Source organism: Crocuta crocuta, unplaced genomic scaffold, assembly GCF_008692635.1.
Source record: "Crocuta crocuta isolate KB4526 unplaced genomic scaffold, BGI_CrCroc_1.0 scaffold93, whole genome shotgun sequence".
NCBI classification, from domain to species: Eukaryota; Metazoa; Chordata; class Mammalia; order Carnivora; family Hyaenidae; genus Crocuta; species Crocuta crocuta.
The window spans coordinates 7,735,927-7,750,432 of record NW_027529641.1 but is presented as its reverse complement, the minus strand read 5'-3'; the positions used below and the strand labels follow the sequence as shown (position 1 = coordinate 7,750,432).

The 14,506-nt window shown below is 36.3% G+C and overlaps 1 protein-coding gene across 1 annotated transcript in view; it reads right to left on the bottom strand.

Annotated features, from left to right (window-relative positions):
• Positions 1 to 14,506, bottom strand: part of TJP1 (tight junction protein 1) — a 341,704-nt gene that overhangs the window by 39,702 nt on the left and 287,496 nt on the right. Inside the window, exons 8-11 of the mRNA XM_077762419.1 lie at positions 11,113 to 11,389; positions 7,733 to 7,836; positions 6,950 to 7,118; positions 5,939 to 6,086 (exon numbers count right to left, since the gene is read on the bottom strand). Coding sequence (XP_077618545.1) covers positions 5,939 to 6,086; positions 6,950 to 7,118; positions 7,733 to 7,836; positions 11,113 to 11,389 — 698 coding nt within the window. The remainder of the gene's footprint in view (positions 1 to 5,938; positions 6,087 to 6,949; positions 7,119 to 7,732; positions 7,837 to 11,112; positions 11,390 to 14,506) is intronic.

The following is a 14,506-nucleotide window of genomic DNA, read 5'->3' as shown; positions in this document are numbered from 1 at the left end:
ACAGAAAATGAGCAACAGAAATTAACCTGGCAATTTACAGAGGCAGCAATACTATGGTCAATAATCTCATAAAAAGATGCTCAACTCCACTACTAATTTGGAAACTATCAATTTAAAATAAGGAACTGCCAAGGCGCCTGGGTGGCTCAGTCGCTTGAGTGTACGACTTTGGCTCAGGTCATGATCTCAGGGTCCATGAGTTCGAGCCCCGCATCGGGCTCTGTGCTGACAGCCTGGAGACGGGAGCCTGCAGCCTGCTTCTGATTGTGTCTCCCTTGCTTCCTGCCCCTCCCCCACTCGCACTCTGTCTCTCTCTCTCTCTCAAAAATAAACATTAAAAAAAATTTTTTAATAAAATAAAATAAATAAGGAGTTGGCAATTTGCAACCATCAAATGGGTAAACATGGAATTCTGAGAAAGAAACAACTGTAAGTCTCAAACACTACTCTTGGAAAGTAATTTGGCATTATTCGTGAAAAATTAAAATACCAATACACACTTTAATAACTTTAGAAATTAAAAAAGCCAGTATATGAAATCATGGACAAAGATGCTTATGTAACACTGATTGCACAAAGACCTAGAGACAGAACTTCCATAATATGTAAAGTTTCTCATCAAAAGAATAAGCTGGAAGGACGGTCACATTGTATGGTTAAGTAAAATTAGCTAGCTACAAAATAATGTGCAGTCTGACCTTTTATAATTATTAAAAACACATACAAACTCTATATATGATGCTAAATAAATGTATGCAGAAGTATGGGGAAAGGCTTAATTCAAGAGGAGTGGAGAGTAGGTGAGGGAGAATAGGCCTAATTTTACTTGTTCTAATAAGTATACACTGCACAGACCCTGGTATGGGGCTCGAACCCAAGGACCATGAGATCATGACTTGAGCCAAAGTTGGACACCTAACCAACTGAGCCACCCAGGCGCCCCAATTTTTAAATGGAATGAAGTCTAACTTTAAACAAAGAATTTGGTTCTGTTAATAATCATATTATTAGCAGTCTCTTATGAAAAAAATATTTCTTACCTGTTACCCTCCTGAAAGGATAAAACACAAACACTTCCCATAGTTTCTATTTTCACAGCCACTTAATTATTCTGTGGGGGTGTACTTTTAGTTTTAAATTATATATATTATATGAGCTGCATATAGACAGAACAGTCTTTTAGGAAAAACTATAAAAGTCAAGGTATTTTTAAATCATAAAAGGTCAAAATTTTTAGCCACTGCTTATGTAATAAAATCTCACAATTATAATTATTCCAAAAATAAATAAGCACAAGTAAGCTTTATTCCCAAAGTGTTCTGGGTACCTCAGAATTTAAAGGGCAGTACAAACCAAAAGATTCCCCTTACATTCTTTGCATTAAAATATGCAAATGATGTTATAAATATGATTAAACATTTTAAAGAATGAGATTAAAGAATGCATAATTTTAATAGTTCTATAGATTTATTGCTCTGCAACAAGGAAACTCTAAATTGCTCTAAAAAGATCTAAAAACATATACAATTGATTTTCTTTCTTCAAACTTAATCTTCCTAAATTTAAAATGACTGACATTAATGGTAACTACCATCTTGATAACTTAGGATTTTAATATTCTAATGGAAACATCCTCCATGATGATAACCAGAAGGGTGTCATTTGTTGTGCTCTTGCTCCATCACATAAAACTGCTAGTATTTTCATCTCTGCCTAATTTTCATACTACACTGATCATTGCCTTCATTTTTCCTCTAACACAACTATTATAAATTTAACATTTCAGAAGGATAGAATTCATATTCTATTAAATTTTTCATACAATTAATATCTGGAGAATCACTGTTCTTTTTAGTGCATTTCTGTTATCTACCAAAAGATGGAGGCATTATTCAAATAATACATGCAGATTGGGAGCAGTGCTGTTAGGATTATGAAACAAATCATCTATGCTAACTGTAAATTTTGTAGAATCTGTGTTAAATAAACTGAAATAAAACCAATTAACACATTTTACTCATTAACCCATTACATCCAAAATATTATTTCATTATGTAATCAATATAAATTATTAATGAAGTAATTTACATCCTTTTTGTCATTAAAAACCAGTGTGTTATTTCACACTTATAATACATCTCAATTTGGACTGGCCACATTTCAAAAGCTCAATAGCCACATGTGTCTAGTAGCAATGACGTTGGGCAATGCAGATCTATGGTTACAGTACAGAATAATCAAACTTTCTAAATATTTAAAAAGTTTTATTATTAGCAAATGTGACCACTAAGTCTACTGCAAGACAAAAACTAAATTTAAACATCTCAAATTAGTTTACAATCAGTGGCAGTTATTGAAAGAAACTGGTGAGGCCATGATAATTAAAAGAAAATACATTTTCCTCAATTCTTCTATATATGACACTACCCTAATGGCTCTGAATTGGTATTTAAGATTTATTTAAAAATATTTTTTGCTATTATGAGAAAGGCTGATTTTATTTAAGAAAAAAAAAAAAAAGCATTTTTGTCCTGAATCAGACTCATGTTTATCTATCTACATACTCTGACTCCAAGTAGCATAGACAAACATTTCAGACATTCTGAAGAACCTCAAGATCCTCTTAAGAGCATTTCTGTTTTCCCCTGGAGGGTAGGAGATGGGGTTTATTTTCTGGATTTTTCATTTGTACATCAATCTAATGGTAGTGATCCACTGGTCTAGATGCTTTAGGTTGGTTAAAAACTCTATGGAGAACAGCTGTTGGACAAAGATGGAGTGAAAAGTCTCTGAAGAGCTTTTACAGCTCATGTAAATAAACTCATGATAAACAGAGCCTTCTTTAAGTCTTATCCAGTCAACTGTGTAAATAGGGTAGCAGAGTGACATACACCCTATCAGATCAGCAAGAAGCAACAATTTGTTTTAAGTGAAAAATTTTAGGTGTAAAATCACAACTGTTTGGGCCTATGGGCAGAGGACAGAGGGCAGGCAGCTTGGTCAGGGGCTCCTCTTCTGGGTTCTGGAGTGTGTCTCCTCAGCAGGCCCCTCCAGCACACAGCAGTCAGCAGTTTCCCCCAGCGACTCCGTAGGATGGCTGTACACTGCAAAGTCTCTGATAAGAAACTTGCCCATGAACTCCTTTTCCAAACATTTTAGAGAGAAAATTTCCTGCTCGTTCTTCTGAGAACACACCACAGCCAAATTCTTTGCCATTCAGTAGTTAAGTCGTGGTGTACCCTCTCTAACCAGGCTGGCTCTCAGCCCTAGGTCTGGGTGAGGGAGCCTCTTCCTTGGGCACTCCATCTCAGCACCAGGGGGAGTAGCTGCTCCTCATACCCGATTCTGACGTTTAGAGTTCTCTCAGCTGCTTACTAGCTAATTCTTTGTTACTCCAATCCTTTTCCATTTTATCTATTTACGTTAAACTTGATAGGTCACTCCAAGCTTGATTTTCTGTCTTGACTGGACCCTGTCTGACAAAACATGCCAGATGGCCCATTCTTCATGAAGCTTTCTTTCATACTTCTGGCTCCCAAATACATTCCCAACTGACTGGTCACTCATGCCTTATTTTAAAAATGAACTTAATATTGGAAACTTGAAGCTGAACAGTCACTCCAGGAAAACATCCTTTTATAAAACCAATTCCAAATTCCTATTACATGCTAAATGACTCATCCTAAAAAATGAATTTAGGGGCGCCTTGGTGGCTCAGTTGGTTGGGCGGCTGACTTCGGCTCAGGTCATGATCTCACGGTTAATGAGTTCAAGCCCTGCATCGGGCTCTGTGCTGACTGCCAGCTCAGAACTTGGAACCTGTTTAGGATTCTGTGTCTCCCTCTCTCTGACTCTCCCATGTTCACGCTCTCTTTCAGAAATAAATAAAATATTAAAAAAAAAAAAAAGACCTCATATAACTGGTGTTACCCCTAAGAATACCTGAGGTTCCCAATTAAAACACCATAATGTAGGGGCGCCAGGGTGGCTCAGTCGAGTCGGTTAGGTGTCCGACTTCAGCTCAGGTCATGTCCTCACAGTTCATGAGTTCGAACCCCACGTCACACTCTGTGCTGACAGCTCAGAGCCTGGAGCTTGATTCGGATTCTGTGTCTCCTTCTCTCTCTGTCCCTCCCCTGACTGCACTCTGTGTCTTTCTCTCAAAAATAAATAAATTAATTAATTAATTAATTAATTAAAAATTAAAAAAAAACTCACCATAATGTAATATTTAAAAATCTTAAAAAAAAAAACCTCTTTAACTTTTATGAATGCCAGGTGTTTAGGAAATCTAAATGAAAAAAAGCAGGCATCAAAAAAACTTTCTACGATTAGGATTTGCTCACAATAAAAACTAATGGCCAAAATGTAGATAATGTGGATTTTTTTTTTTTTTTTAAGGAAAATCATGTTAAAATTGCTTGATACCAGCATGGTTTCTAGGTGAGAGAAATGTGTTAAAAGTATAGCTATTCCCATGAATCATCCAAGGGTGTGAGTTATATCACACTGTGTGTGTAGGGTGGCAGTGATGCTTTCCCAGGTAACATCTATGCTGTGTCAGTAACGGTTTTAGAACTAATATATTAACTTGCAGCAGTTAAAAATAATAATCAGTTATATCAGTTATAAGATAAGCCAGGATGGCATGTGAGGTACTGTAATACTGCTTTTTAAAAAGTCTTACGGGGCACCTGGGTGGCTCAGTTGGTTAATAATAATAAGCTCAGTTCAGGTCATGATCTCGCAATTTGTGGGCTGGAGCCCCGCACTGGCTTCTGTGCTGACAGCTCAGACCCTGGAGCCTGCTTCAGGTTCCATGTTCCCCTCTCTCTCTCTCAAAAATAAACATTAAAATAAATAAATAATAAAAATCATTACAACCTTAAAATAAAGATCAGAGTTAATATAATTTATAAAACTAAAATTTGAAATGTAAACAGCTGGACAAATCTCTAAAACCAGCAGTGCAAAACAACTATATCATTACAGTTTTTAACAATCTTTAAAAAAGCCTTCTTCTGGCTACACACTCCTCCTTTCTCTGGTAACTTCTTCCTTGCCCCGTCACTTTCCTCAAAGAATGTACTGCCTGCAGTCTAGTATCTTGGCCTTCTCTCCACATTGTTTTTCTTAGCAACTTTAATGAGTTCTATGGCTTGAGCTAACACCTCCATGCAAATAGGTCCAAAATTAATCACTAATCCTAAAACGTTCAGCTCAAATTTTCAAGTGCCTCCAGAAGATCTCCATATAAATTATTATTAAACCATCAATCAGGTGGTGGTCTACAGAGCCCTGGGAATATCCACAAATTTTATATAAAATGCTAAATGTTTATGCATACATGTGCACTATTCTAGAAATCAGGGTCATAATTTTCATATTCTCAAATGTAACATGCAACCGCAAAGACCATATAAACTCAGGTAAGTCACATACTACTAGCATACCAGACTCTTTGGCATAAATACCAATGTTTTTTTAAGAGGGAAAACAAAGTCTGAGTTAAAGTGTTTAGGAAAGGGCTGCTAACATGTTTAACTTTCCTAAGCAGTAGACTCTTTAAGTTGGCTAGCATCTTCTAATGCAATGGGGATCAGCAAACTGCAGTTGTAAGACCAACTGTTTTCATAAAGTTTTATTGGAACACCACACTGCCCGCTCATTTACATATTATCTACAGCTATACTTCTATGCTCCAGAGTAGTGGTAAGAAACTATATGCCTTACATACCTAAAATATTTACTACTTCTCCCTTTAAGAATATTAACTGATTTATGTTTTTCTAGATAATCCCTAATTTAAAAAAGAAACAACAAAAAATTTCCAAACTAATCTTAATAAAAGAAAATCTATCTTCTACTTTTATTTGTAAGCAATACCAGAAACATGTATCAAGCACACTTAACTATTTCAACAATAGACTGTGATTACCTGCCACTGCTGGGCTGCTGTGGAGAGTGTCTGGAATGATCAGAAGGTTCTGACCGTTGGTCAGGCGATCGTGACCGGCTGTGGCGGGGAGGTCTGTCATGTGATCGACCAGAATGATCTGATGCCAGTGACTGAATTTCTGAAATGTCTATTAAGTAAAAGTGTGCTTTTTATTTTCCAATGAAATGATTATAGTAAAATAATGTAAAATATAAGATACTCCAATGATAATGGATGTAAGATACTAAATAGAATTTCATATAAAATGGTTGATTTTAACATTAACTTCATCAACCACTAATAATGGTGAGCCACCTACAAAACAAAACCAAAAAAAACCCAAACAAAAAATACAGTGATAACATGGATGGACCTTAAGGCATATGCTAAATGAGGGAAGTCAGAGAAAGACCAAAATCAAACAAACAAAAAAGACAAAACCAAAAAAAAACTCTACCCCAAACCACAAAAATACAAACCCACACAACCACCAAACTCACAGAAAAAGAAATCAGATCTGTGGTTACCAGGGAGGGTAGGGAGAGGGGAAAGGGGAACTGGAGGAAGGTCCAGACTTGCAGTTATAAAATAAATGAGCACCAGGGAAGTAATGTACAATATGATGATGGCAGCTAATACTGCATATAAAGTTAGGAGACTAGATCCTAAGAGTTCTCATCATATAGAAAATTTTTTTCTTTTTATTTTATCTATAGAAGATAAAAGATGTTAACTAAACATACTGTGGTAATCATTTCACAAAATATGTAAATCAAACCATCATGCTGTGTACCTTAAACTTCCACATTGATGTACGTCCATTATTTCTCAATAAAACTAGGGAAAATGTAATTAAAATTAAGCCCTCCACTTCTCTAAGTATACATATTTGTAATATTTAGATTCTGAAGGTGTCTGCCTTGTAGAAAATTACTGCATTCAAACATATCAAATCTTCTTACTACTTTAACAGGTCACTTAAAGGGACTCTCCAAACAGAACTATACTCACCATCTCTCTCTGAGGCATTAGCAGAGTGGATACTGTCAGAAAGATCAGGGACATTCAATAGGGTAGCCCGTTCATCTCTCTGAACTACCATTTTTAACTTGCCTTTAGACCTTTCTATTAATGTCTTTGCATCTGTCAGGGACATATTTTCTGTCACGGTACCATTTATCTGCAATAGAAAAAAACAAACAAACCTGTAAGTTGAAAGTAAATGATAAAAACACAAATGTTAATATCATGAAACAGGAATATTTAAATTACTCCTTGGCTCACTCTAAGAACCAAAATCATTCCCTTCACACTTTCCTATATTATCAAAGTACTCCTCTTTTCCTGAAATAAAATCTTTACTATACTGTTGCTTTGGCAGAAAACCCAAATTAGTATCTCTGAGCCAATCCCCAAAAGCCTGTCACTTTCTACTACTTATAAGCAAATAAACGAAACAAACATTTCAATAACATTTAGAGTAGTTATCAAAACCACTTATTGTGTAAGACTAGACATATCTACCTAGAAAGTAGCCCCTACCAGTGAAGGATATTTATTTGTAATGATTAATTTGCTCAGGATGACTTCATGCCTAAAGAAAAACATCAGTGTTGACATGTAATAATGGACAAACCATTTTTGTGCATTAAAAATGGCAAACCACCCAGTGCCCCAAACACTTATTTTTAATTTTTTTTGACAAAACTGCTTCAAACATGAGCAGAAACTATATGGTTACGCTAGAATTTGTCTTCTAATTAAGTTCATTAAAATGTAAGAATATGACTATACCTTTAATACAACATCGCCTTCTTGAATATTGCCATCTCTTGCTGCCAAGCTATCTTGTGAAATTTCCTTTACAAATATATGGCTGGCCAATCGAAGACCATATTCTGAAAAAACATATTTAAATGTCTTTAGTGTAAAACACAGACTTTAAAAGTATAATAATCATCACCACATTGAGTTTTTAAGTACAATCCACAGCAAGAAATTATTCTCAATCACCCTGCAAAGATGACATTTCCTCTAATCATCAAAAAGTATGCACTGTCAATGTGAACATAAAGAAAGTATATGATCCAAGCAGAAGCCTGACATACTTTATTCCCATTTTTACTCAGCGAGGGGAAAAAAAAAAACAACCTTTTTTTAAAAAAACCCTGAAGAGAAGACCATTTCTTTCTATGCTGTATTAATACACTAGCTTCTCAGAAGGTTTAATGAATAAGTCTAAAAAGTGAACTGCTTGAGGTTGGAAAAACTCTGGAAAGGTTGACAATTTTAATGATGACTTGTATTATTGAGCATACACTGTTTTTGTTTTCCCCAATCTCCCAGAGCAAAAGTTATTTCTGATGCTACACACCTCTAACACTGGAGAGAGACCTACAAAACATTAGTATATACACTCTGTGTTTGTGCAAAGGCTTCAACTAGCTGTGTGGATACAGACAGGAGTTAAAAAGGCCAGTCCTTTCCTTTTAACAGACACCAAGTATCCAAATGTGAGGCAACATTAATTATATCTGTGGGTGAGGAAATGGTCAGAATTGAGGAAGGTACCCAGAGAGTCTACAAAACTAGGGACTGCAAAACCGCAGAATTTTGTTTGTGTGTTTGTAAACCAGAACATGATGACAATATCACATCAATAGGAAAAGGAACACTCCTGGGTCTGTCAGGAGAGAGGATAGGACTCTGCCTCTTACTGCATTAAAAGAAAAGGAGGGGGAGAAAAACAAAAACAAAAAACCCCCCAAGTTATTAAGGCAAATACACAGAGTGCTCAAACAGGAAAACAATCAGGGTAAAAAAGAAAATGACTTTTCAGGGGATTTAGACAGTCAAATATATGTGCCTGAGAAATGGTTGTTATATCACAGAAGAATACAGTATTGATAACAAAAATGTCCTTATTTAAGATTAAAAAGTTATAAATGATCAATACAGAGATGACTTCAAAGTAATTTCACATATTCATCTACTCCAAGTGTTTCCCTGGGTAAATATTAACTATGTGCAAGGCAAGATGGATAAAAAGCAGCAAATGAGATAGAGTCCCTATTCTCTGGCAACTTACACAGTCAATAGGGGCAAATATAAGTGTGAGGAAGAGGTCATATAAAGGCAATACAGGATTCAGTGTCCAGTACAGAGCAAGAGAGGAAGAAATACTAAAGCTGAAACCTGACATAAGAAATAGTAAAACAGAAATACCACTAAACCAGAAGTATTAGGGTACACGTGTGCATGCGTATATGGGGCGGGAAGTGGTGGAGACAGAATGATTAAAAACAAATGCCCCAAAAGGTATGAAGGAAAGACTTAGCAGGTTTGCTGAAGTCATAACTGTTAGAGTAGCTAGGACTGAGGAGTCACTAAGAAAAATGCGAAAGAATAACAGAGAAATGTCACAGAAGATCCTTTAACTCTAAGAAGGTGTCTGCAGAATCAGCTGGAAAAGATCCAGAGACTAGTTTTTGAGACTCATTAAGTCCACTTAAGAGATGATGGTTATTCACCACAGCCCCCCCCCCAAAAAAAAGGTAACTGTGAGGTAACAAGTAAATGCATGTAAATGCACGTAAATGCCAGATGTGATCAACTTGACTGTGATCATTTTACAATGTACACATGTATCAAATCATGTTATTCACCTTAAATATATATAACTTTATATATTTATATACAATGTCATTTATACTTCAATAAAGCTGAAAGAAAAAAAGATTATGGTAGCATGGATGATGGAGGTGGTGGTGATAGTGGAGAAAGGCAGAAGTGGGTGGTTATTTAAGAATGGTATTTAGGAAGTTAGGCTGCAGGAAAGTGAGGGAAAGTGAGGAAAAAGAAATGTCAAGGATAACTAAAATGTTATCCATAACCTGCATGAGAAACTGGATAGATGAGAATATATCTAATGAGTGACTTCATAAGAAGTCACAAAAATTTTAAGAGGAAGATAGGAGTTTCGCTTGAAATGTGTTGACTCTGAGGGAGCTATGTGAAATACTGAAGTAAATATGCCTAACAGTCAGCTGGCACACATGAGTACAAAGACTTGGGCTGGAGAAAGAAGTTTTGCCATCAGCAGCAGATAACTGAGGCAATGAGTAGATGCAACTGCCTAAAGAGGTTATGTTGAGGGGAAAAAGAGATTCTAGAATAGAAATCTACAGAGGTTTAAAGGGTAGGATGAGAATGAGCTTGCAAAGGATACAGAAAGTGGGTGAGAGATCCCAAAAGGACACAGTATTACTGAAGCCAAGAGAAGACATTATTTCAAAATATAAGAAGTGGTTAACACTATGAAAAATGATACAAAAGGCAAGTAAAATAAAGACTGAAAATTGCTACAGGATTTAGTTTTAACAGCTTTGGGAGCAAGGTTAAAAGATACCAGGCCAGAGAGTTGAAGAATGAGTGGCAAAATGAAGTAAAACCAGCAAGGGTAGACAGTTTGAGATGTTCACTACAGAGTGGGGTTGGGGAGCAAGAACTAGAAAAAAAAGGTCAGATGCTAGTAGAACAGATCAAGGCATGCCTACATGATATTCTTAGTAGAACACCTTTTCACCAAAATGATCAGTCACAGATGCTTGCCTGCATTTGAGAGTTATGTCCACAGGACAATGTCACAATCACATTCATTCTTATCAAGTATGATTGAGGGGAAGCAGCTAGCTTCAGTTTAAAGAAGTCCTGCATTATAGAGAAATGCCCTATCAAGGGTTCCTTCCCCTTAATCTCTTCATTTAAAAAGCAGTCTGCCCCCCTTTCCAAAAAGCCCCAAGATTTCTTCCAATGGTTATGCTACTACTGATCCTAACAGCTAAGTAAAACACTGAATTTCAGCTTGGTACTGGGGTGATATCTGTTAGCATAATTTGTATTTGGCTATTCTAACCACAACAAGTAATTCAAAATCTAGCTACTGGACAATTTATTTGAAGTACAATCTGCTACAACAAAATAATTCAAGAAAGAAAAGTAGATGATCCCTGAAGCCTGCTATAACAGGATAGGACTTATGGCAACAGGACGCAACAATGAAGATAACAAAAGACAACAAAAACAAGCATAGGAAAGGAGAGCAATTTTACTCCTCATCAAAATTAGTGTTAACGTTTTCATATGAAAATGATAAACGATGTGGAAGAGAATACCTTCATTTTTCCGGGATTTCACCAATGTGACTTTGGTGGGTTTGGCAGGTTGACTGGAGGCAACCGATCGCCTATCAGACCGTGGGGACAAACTCCTCTCTCTGCTTGCACTCCTATCCCTCGCCCAACTCTTCTCACTCCTTCTACTGACCAGACCACCACGGCTGCTTCTCGGGTCATGAACCTCCTCATCATAACTATCTTCTTCATTCTCAGATACTGGTTCAGGATCAGGACGACTAACTGGTATCTGTACTTTCTTCTTCCTCCTAATGGTCTACAAATAAAGATTACAAAAAAGCTGATTGATTAACATATATATACACACACACTTTCAGTTCTTATATATACACTTATATAAAGTGTGTGTGTATATATGTATATATATACATGTACATATATACACATATACATATGTACATATATATATATACATATATATATATACATATATACACACACACTTTCAGTTCTTAAAAGAAAGGAAAATTATGTTTTTCTCGTCCCATGTCAATTAAATTAACTATGAATCAGAGACAAAATACACAAAAAATTGTAAGAAATTACTAGGGAATACATTTCCATAATAACTATGTTTTTTGCTCTCTTGACAAACCTATCTGTTTAAGAACCAATTTGAAATAGTGAGCCTAATGAAGTCCTTTGTTACTTAACTTAGAAAGATCTTTTAGGTGTAATAATCACAAGTTTAAAGAGAAACTAATAATTGTTAGAGGTTTGAATAAAGGATGGGTCACTGTACTCTAATACCATCAAATATACCGTAGTTGCTACTAAGACCATTGCAAACTTGTAAGCCCAACCTGACTCAGTGAAATTATCAGAATCCATTAGTATCAAGGCCCACAACCGTCCTTCTAAAACTCTTGATAGATAAATGTACTGGGCTTCCACACTAACATTCAATTTAGTTATTGTATTGTATTATATTGTATTGTATTGTATTGTATTGTATTATTTTCACCTTCAGATGGCTGCATTTCCAACTGCTGATTAGGTCCTCCATAAATTCATTTTACTTTACAGAATTCTTTTGCTTGTTCAGTAATCCTTTCTTCTTGCCTCTCTATGGAATTCACTAACCCAGGTATTCCAGAACTATTCTCCAAGATCTCAATCACTTTGCCTGACTTACACAGATCAGTGCCACTTCACCGCCCCTATACTTTCAGATGTTTTTCAATATCTTATTTGTTTAGTCTTCCTTCTTTCAGGACCCAAAGACCAAGCTGAACCTCCTCCTGTACAAACAAAATTCTCCCATATGAGTTCTTATTCTTATCCCTACCTACCTCCAAGACCGTCCTCATCAATAACAACCCCTCAGCTTACTTAAAACTTTAATCTCTCTCTCAAATTTGTCCTCTACTGCTAATCTGCTAATTACCAAGAGTGATCAGAGAAGGCCCTTCTGAGGAAACAACATTGAAGCCGAAGAAGCAGCAAGACACCTACATGTGGCACGGTCAGACAGCCAATGCCCTGTTGCGAACTGAAGAGAAGGCTGCCTGTCTTTCCACCCTCTGTGTCCCACAGCCCAGGCCCTTATCAAGTAACATTTACTATAAAGCATTCCTATCTGACTCTCTATATTTTAGTCTCACCTCTATTTCAATCTCCAACATACTGTTTTAGAAGCAATACTTTTGCTCTATTGTTTCAAATCTTCAATTCCTCCCTAATTAGTTACAAACAAAAACAAAATAACCAGATGAGCACTCTGAGCTATCCATGTCTTCCCCCAAGAGAGCACCTGCCACCTGATACTCCTCTCATTCTCAGATGTGCATTATGGTTATGATTGTGGGTACCCATCTATCTTATTAAGATTCAAGTTCTGGGGTGCCTGGGTGGTTAAGTGTTTGACTTCAGCTCAGGTCATGATCTCACAGTTTGTGGGTTCAAGCCCCGCGTCAGGCTCTGTGCTGACAGCTAGCTCAAAGCCTAGAGTCTGTCTTCAGATTCTGTATCTCCCTCTCTCTCTGTCCCTCCATTGCTCACGCTGTCTCTATCCCTCTCTCTCAAAAAAAAAAAAAAGTTAAAAAAAGTTAAAATAAAAAAGATTCACACCCTTTAGAGAAAGTCCCTGCCATGCATTTAACTGTACATATAATGAAATATTTGCAACCAGTAAGTGCTTAACTTATTGAAAAATACCCAATCATGTTACAATTTTCCATTTATATTATAGTTAACGGTTGTAAAGTTACAAGAAGATATTTAGAAGGTTTGGCAACTATGCTTGATTTTAATACTGAAAACTCTGTAACAAATTTAGGGGGAAGTGCCTACTTCAAGACAGTTTAGCTGAATTAAAGATTCAAACGTAAAATTAAAAAATGAAATTCTACACAAGTACTAGCATAAAATATAGGATATATGCTTTTATAACTGGTAAAAGGTAAACACTTTTGTAAGCCTGACACCAAAGGCAGAAGGGACCAAGTGAATATCTAAGAGACATGACAACATAAAAATGAAAACATTTCAGGGGCGCCTGGGTGGCTTAGTCGGTTAAGCGTCCGACTTTCACTTAGGTCATGATCTCGCAGTTCGTGGGTTCGAGCCCCGCGTCAGGCTCTGTGCTGACTGCCAGCTCAGAGCCTGGAGCCTGTTCCAGTCTGTGACTCCCTCTCTCTCTGACCCTCCCCTGCTCACGCTGTCTCTCTCTCTCTCTCCTAGAAATAAATAAAACATTTAAAAAAAAAAAACATTTCAATGCTGAAACAAAATGATATAAAAACAAACCCCTCCAAAAAACCACCATAAACAACTTATAGTCAAAAAAGCAAATGGGCAAACAATATATGCAGTATATATGACAAAGTCTAATAATTCTAATATATACTACACCCTAGTACAGCAATCATTGCCATATAAATGCTAGGGAAAAAGCAAAGAAGAAACATAAACGAGGAGTATGTACACTACAACATGATCAAACTCATTTGTACTGCAAAATATTTCATTTCAAATACTACATTCAGTCTATCTGTTTGGCAAAAATTTAAAAAGCAATGCTGAAATTGGACTGTCACTGTCTTTCTGAAGGGCTGGTGATGCATATATCAAATCATTCATGCCCTCTGACTGAGAAGTCACTCCTAAAAAGTAACTAAACAAGTAGACAGAAACACAATGATGTTCTACACAGTACTTTTTTTAAATACTTGTGGAAACTGGACACTGAAATGCCCATCAATGAATGGGTTAGGTAAACATGTACATACAGTGAAATGCTACGTAACCAGATGGAGATACACTGAAGTGCTCACAGACATTATCTCTAGGAGGTGTTTCTGCTCATTTACTTTATAATACTTTTTTAAAATGCTCAGAATTTTAGTAAAAATTATACATGTTCATTGTGTCA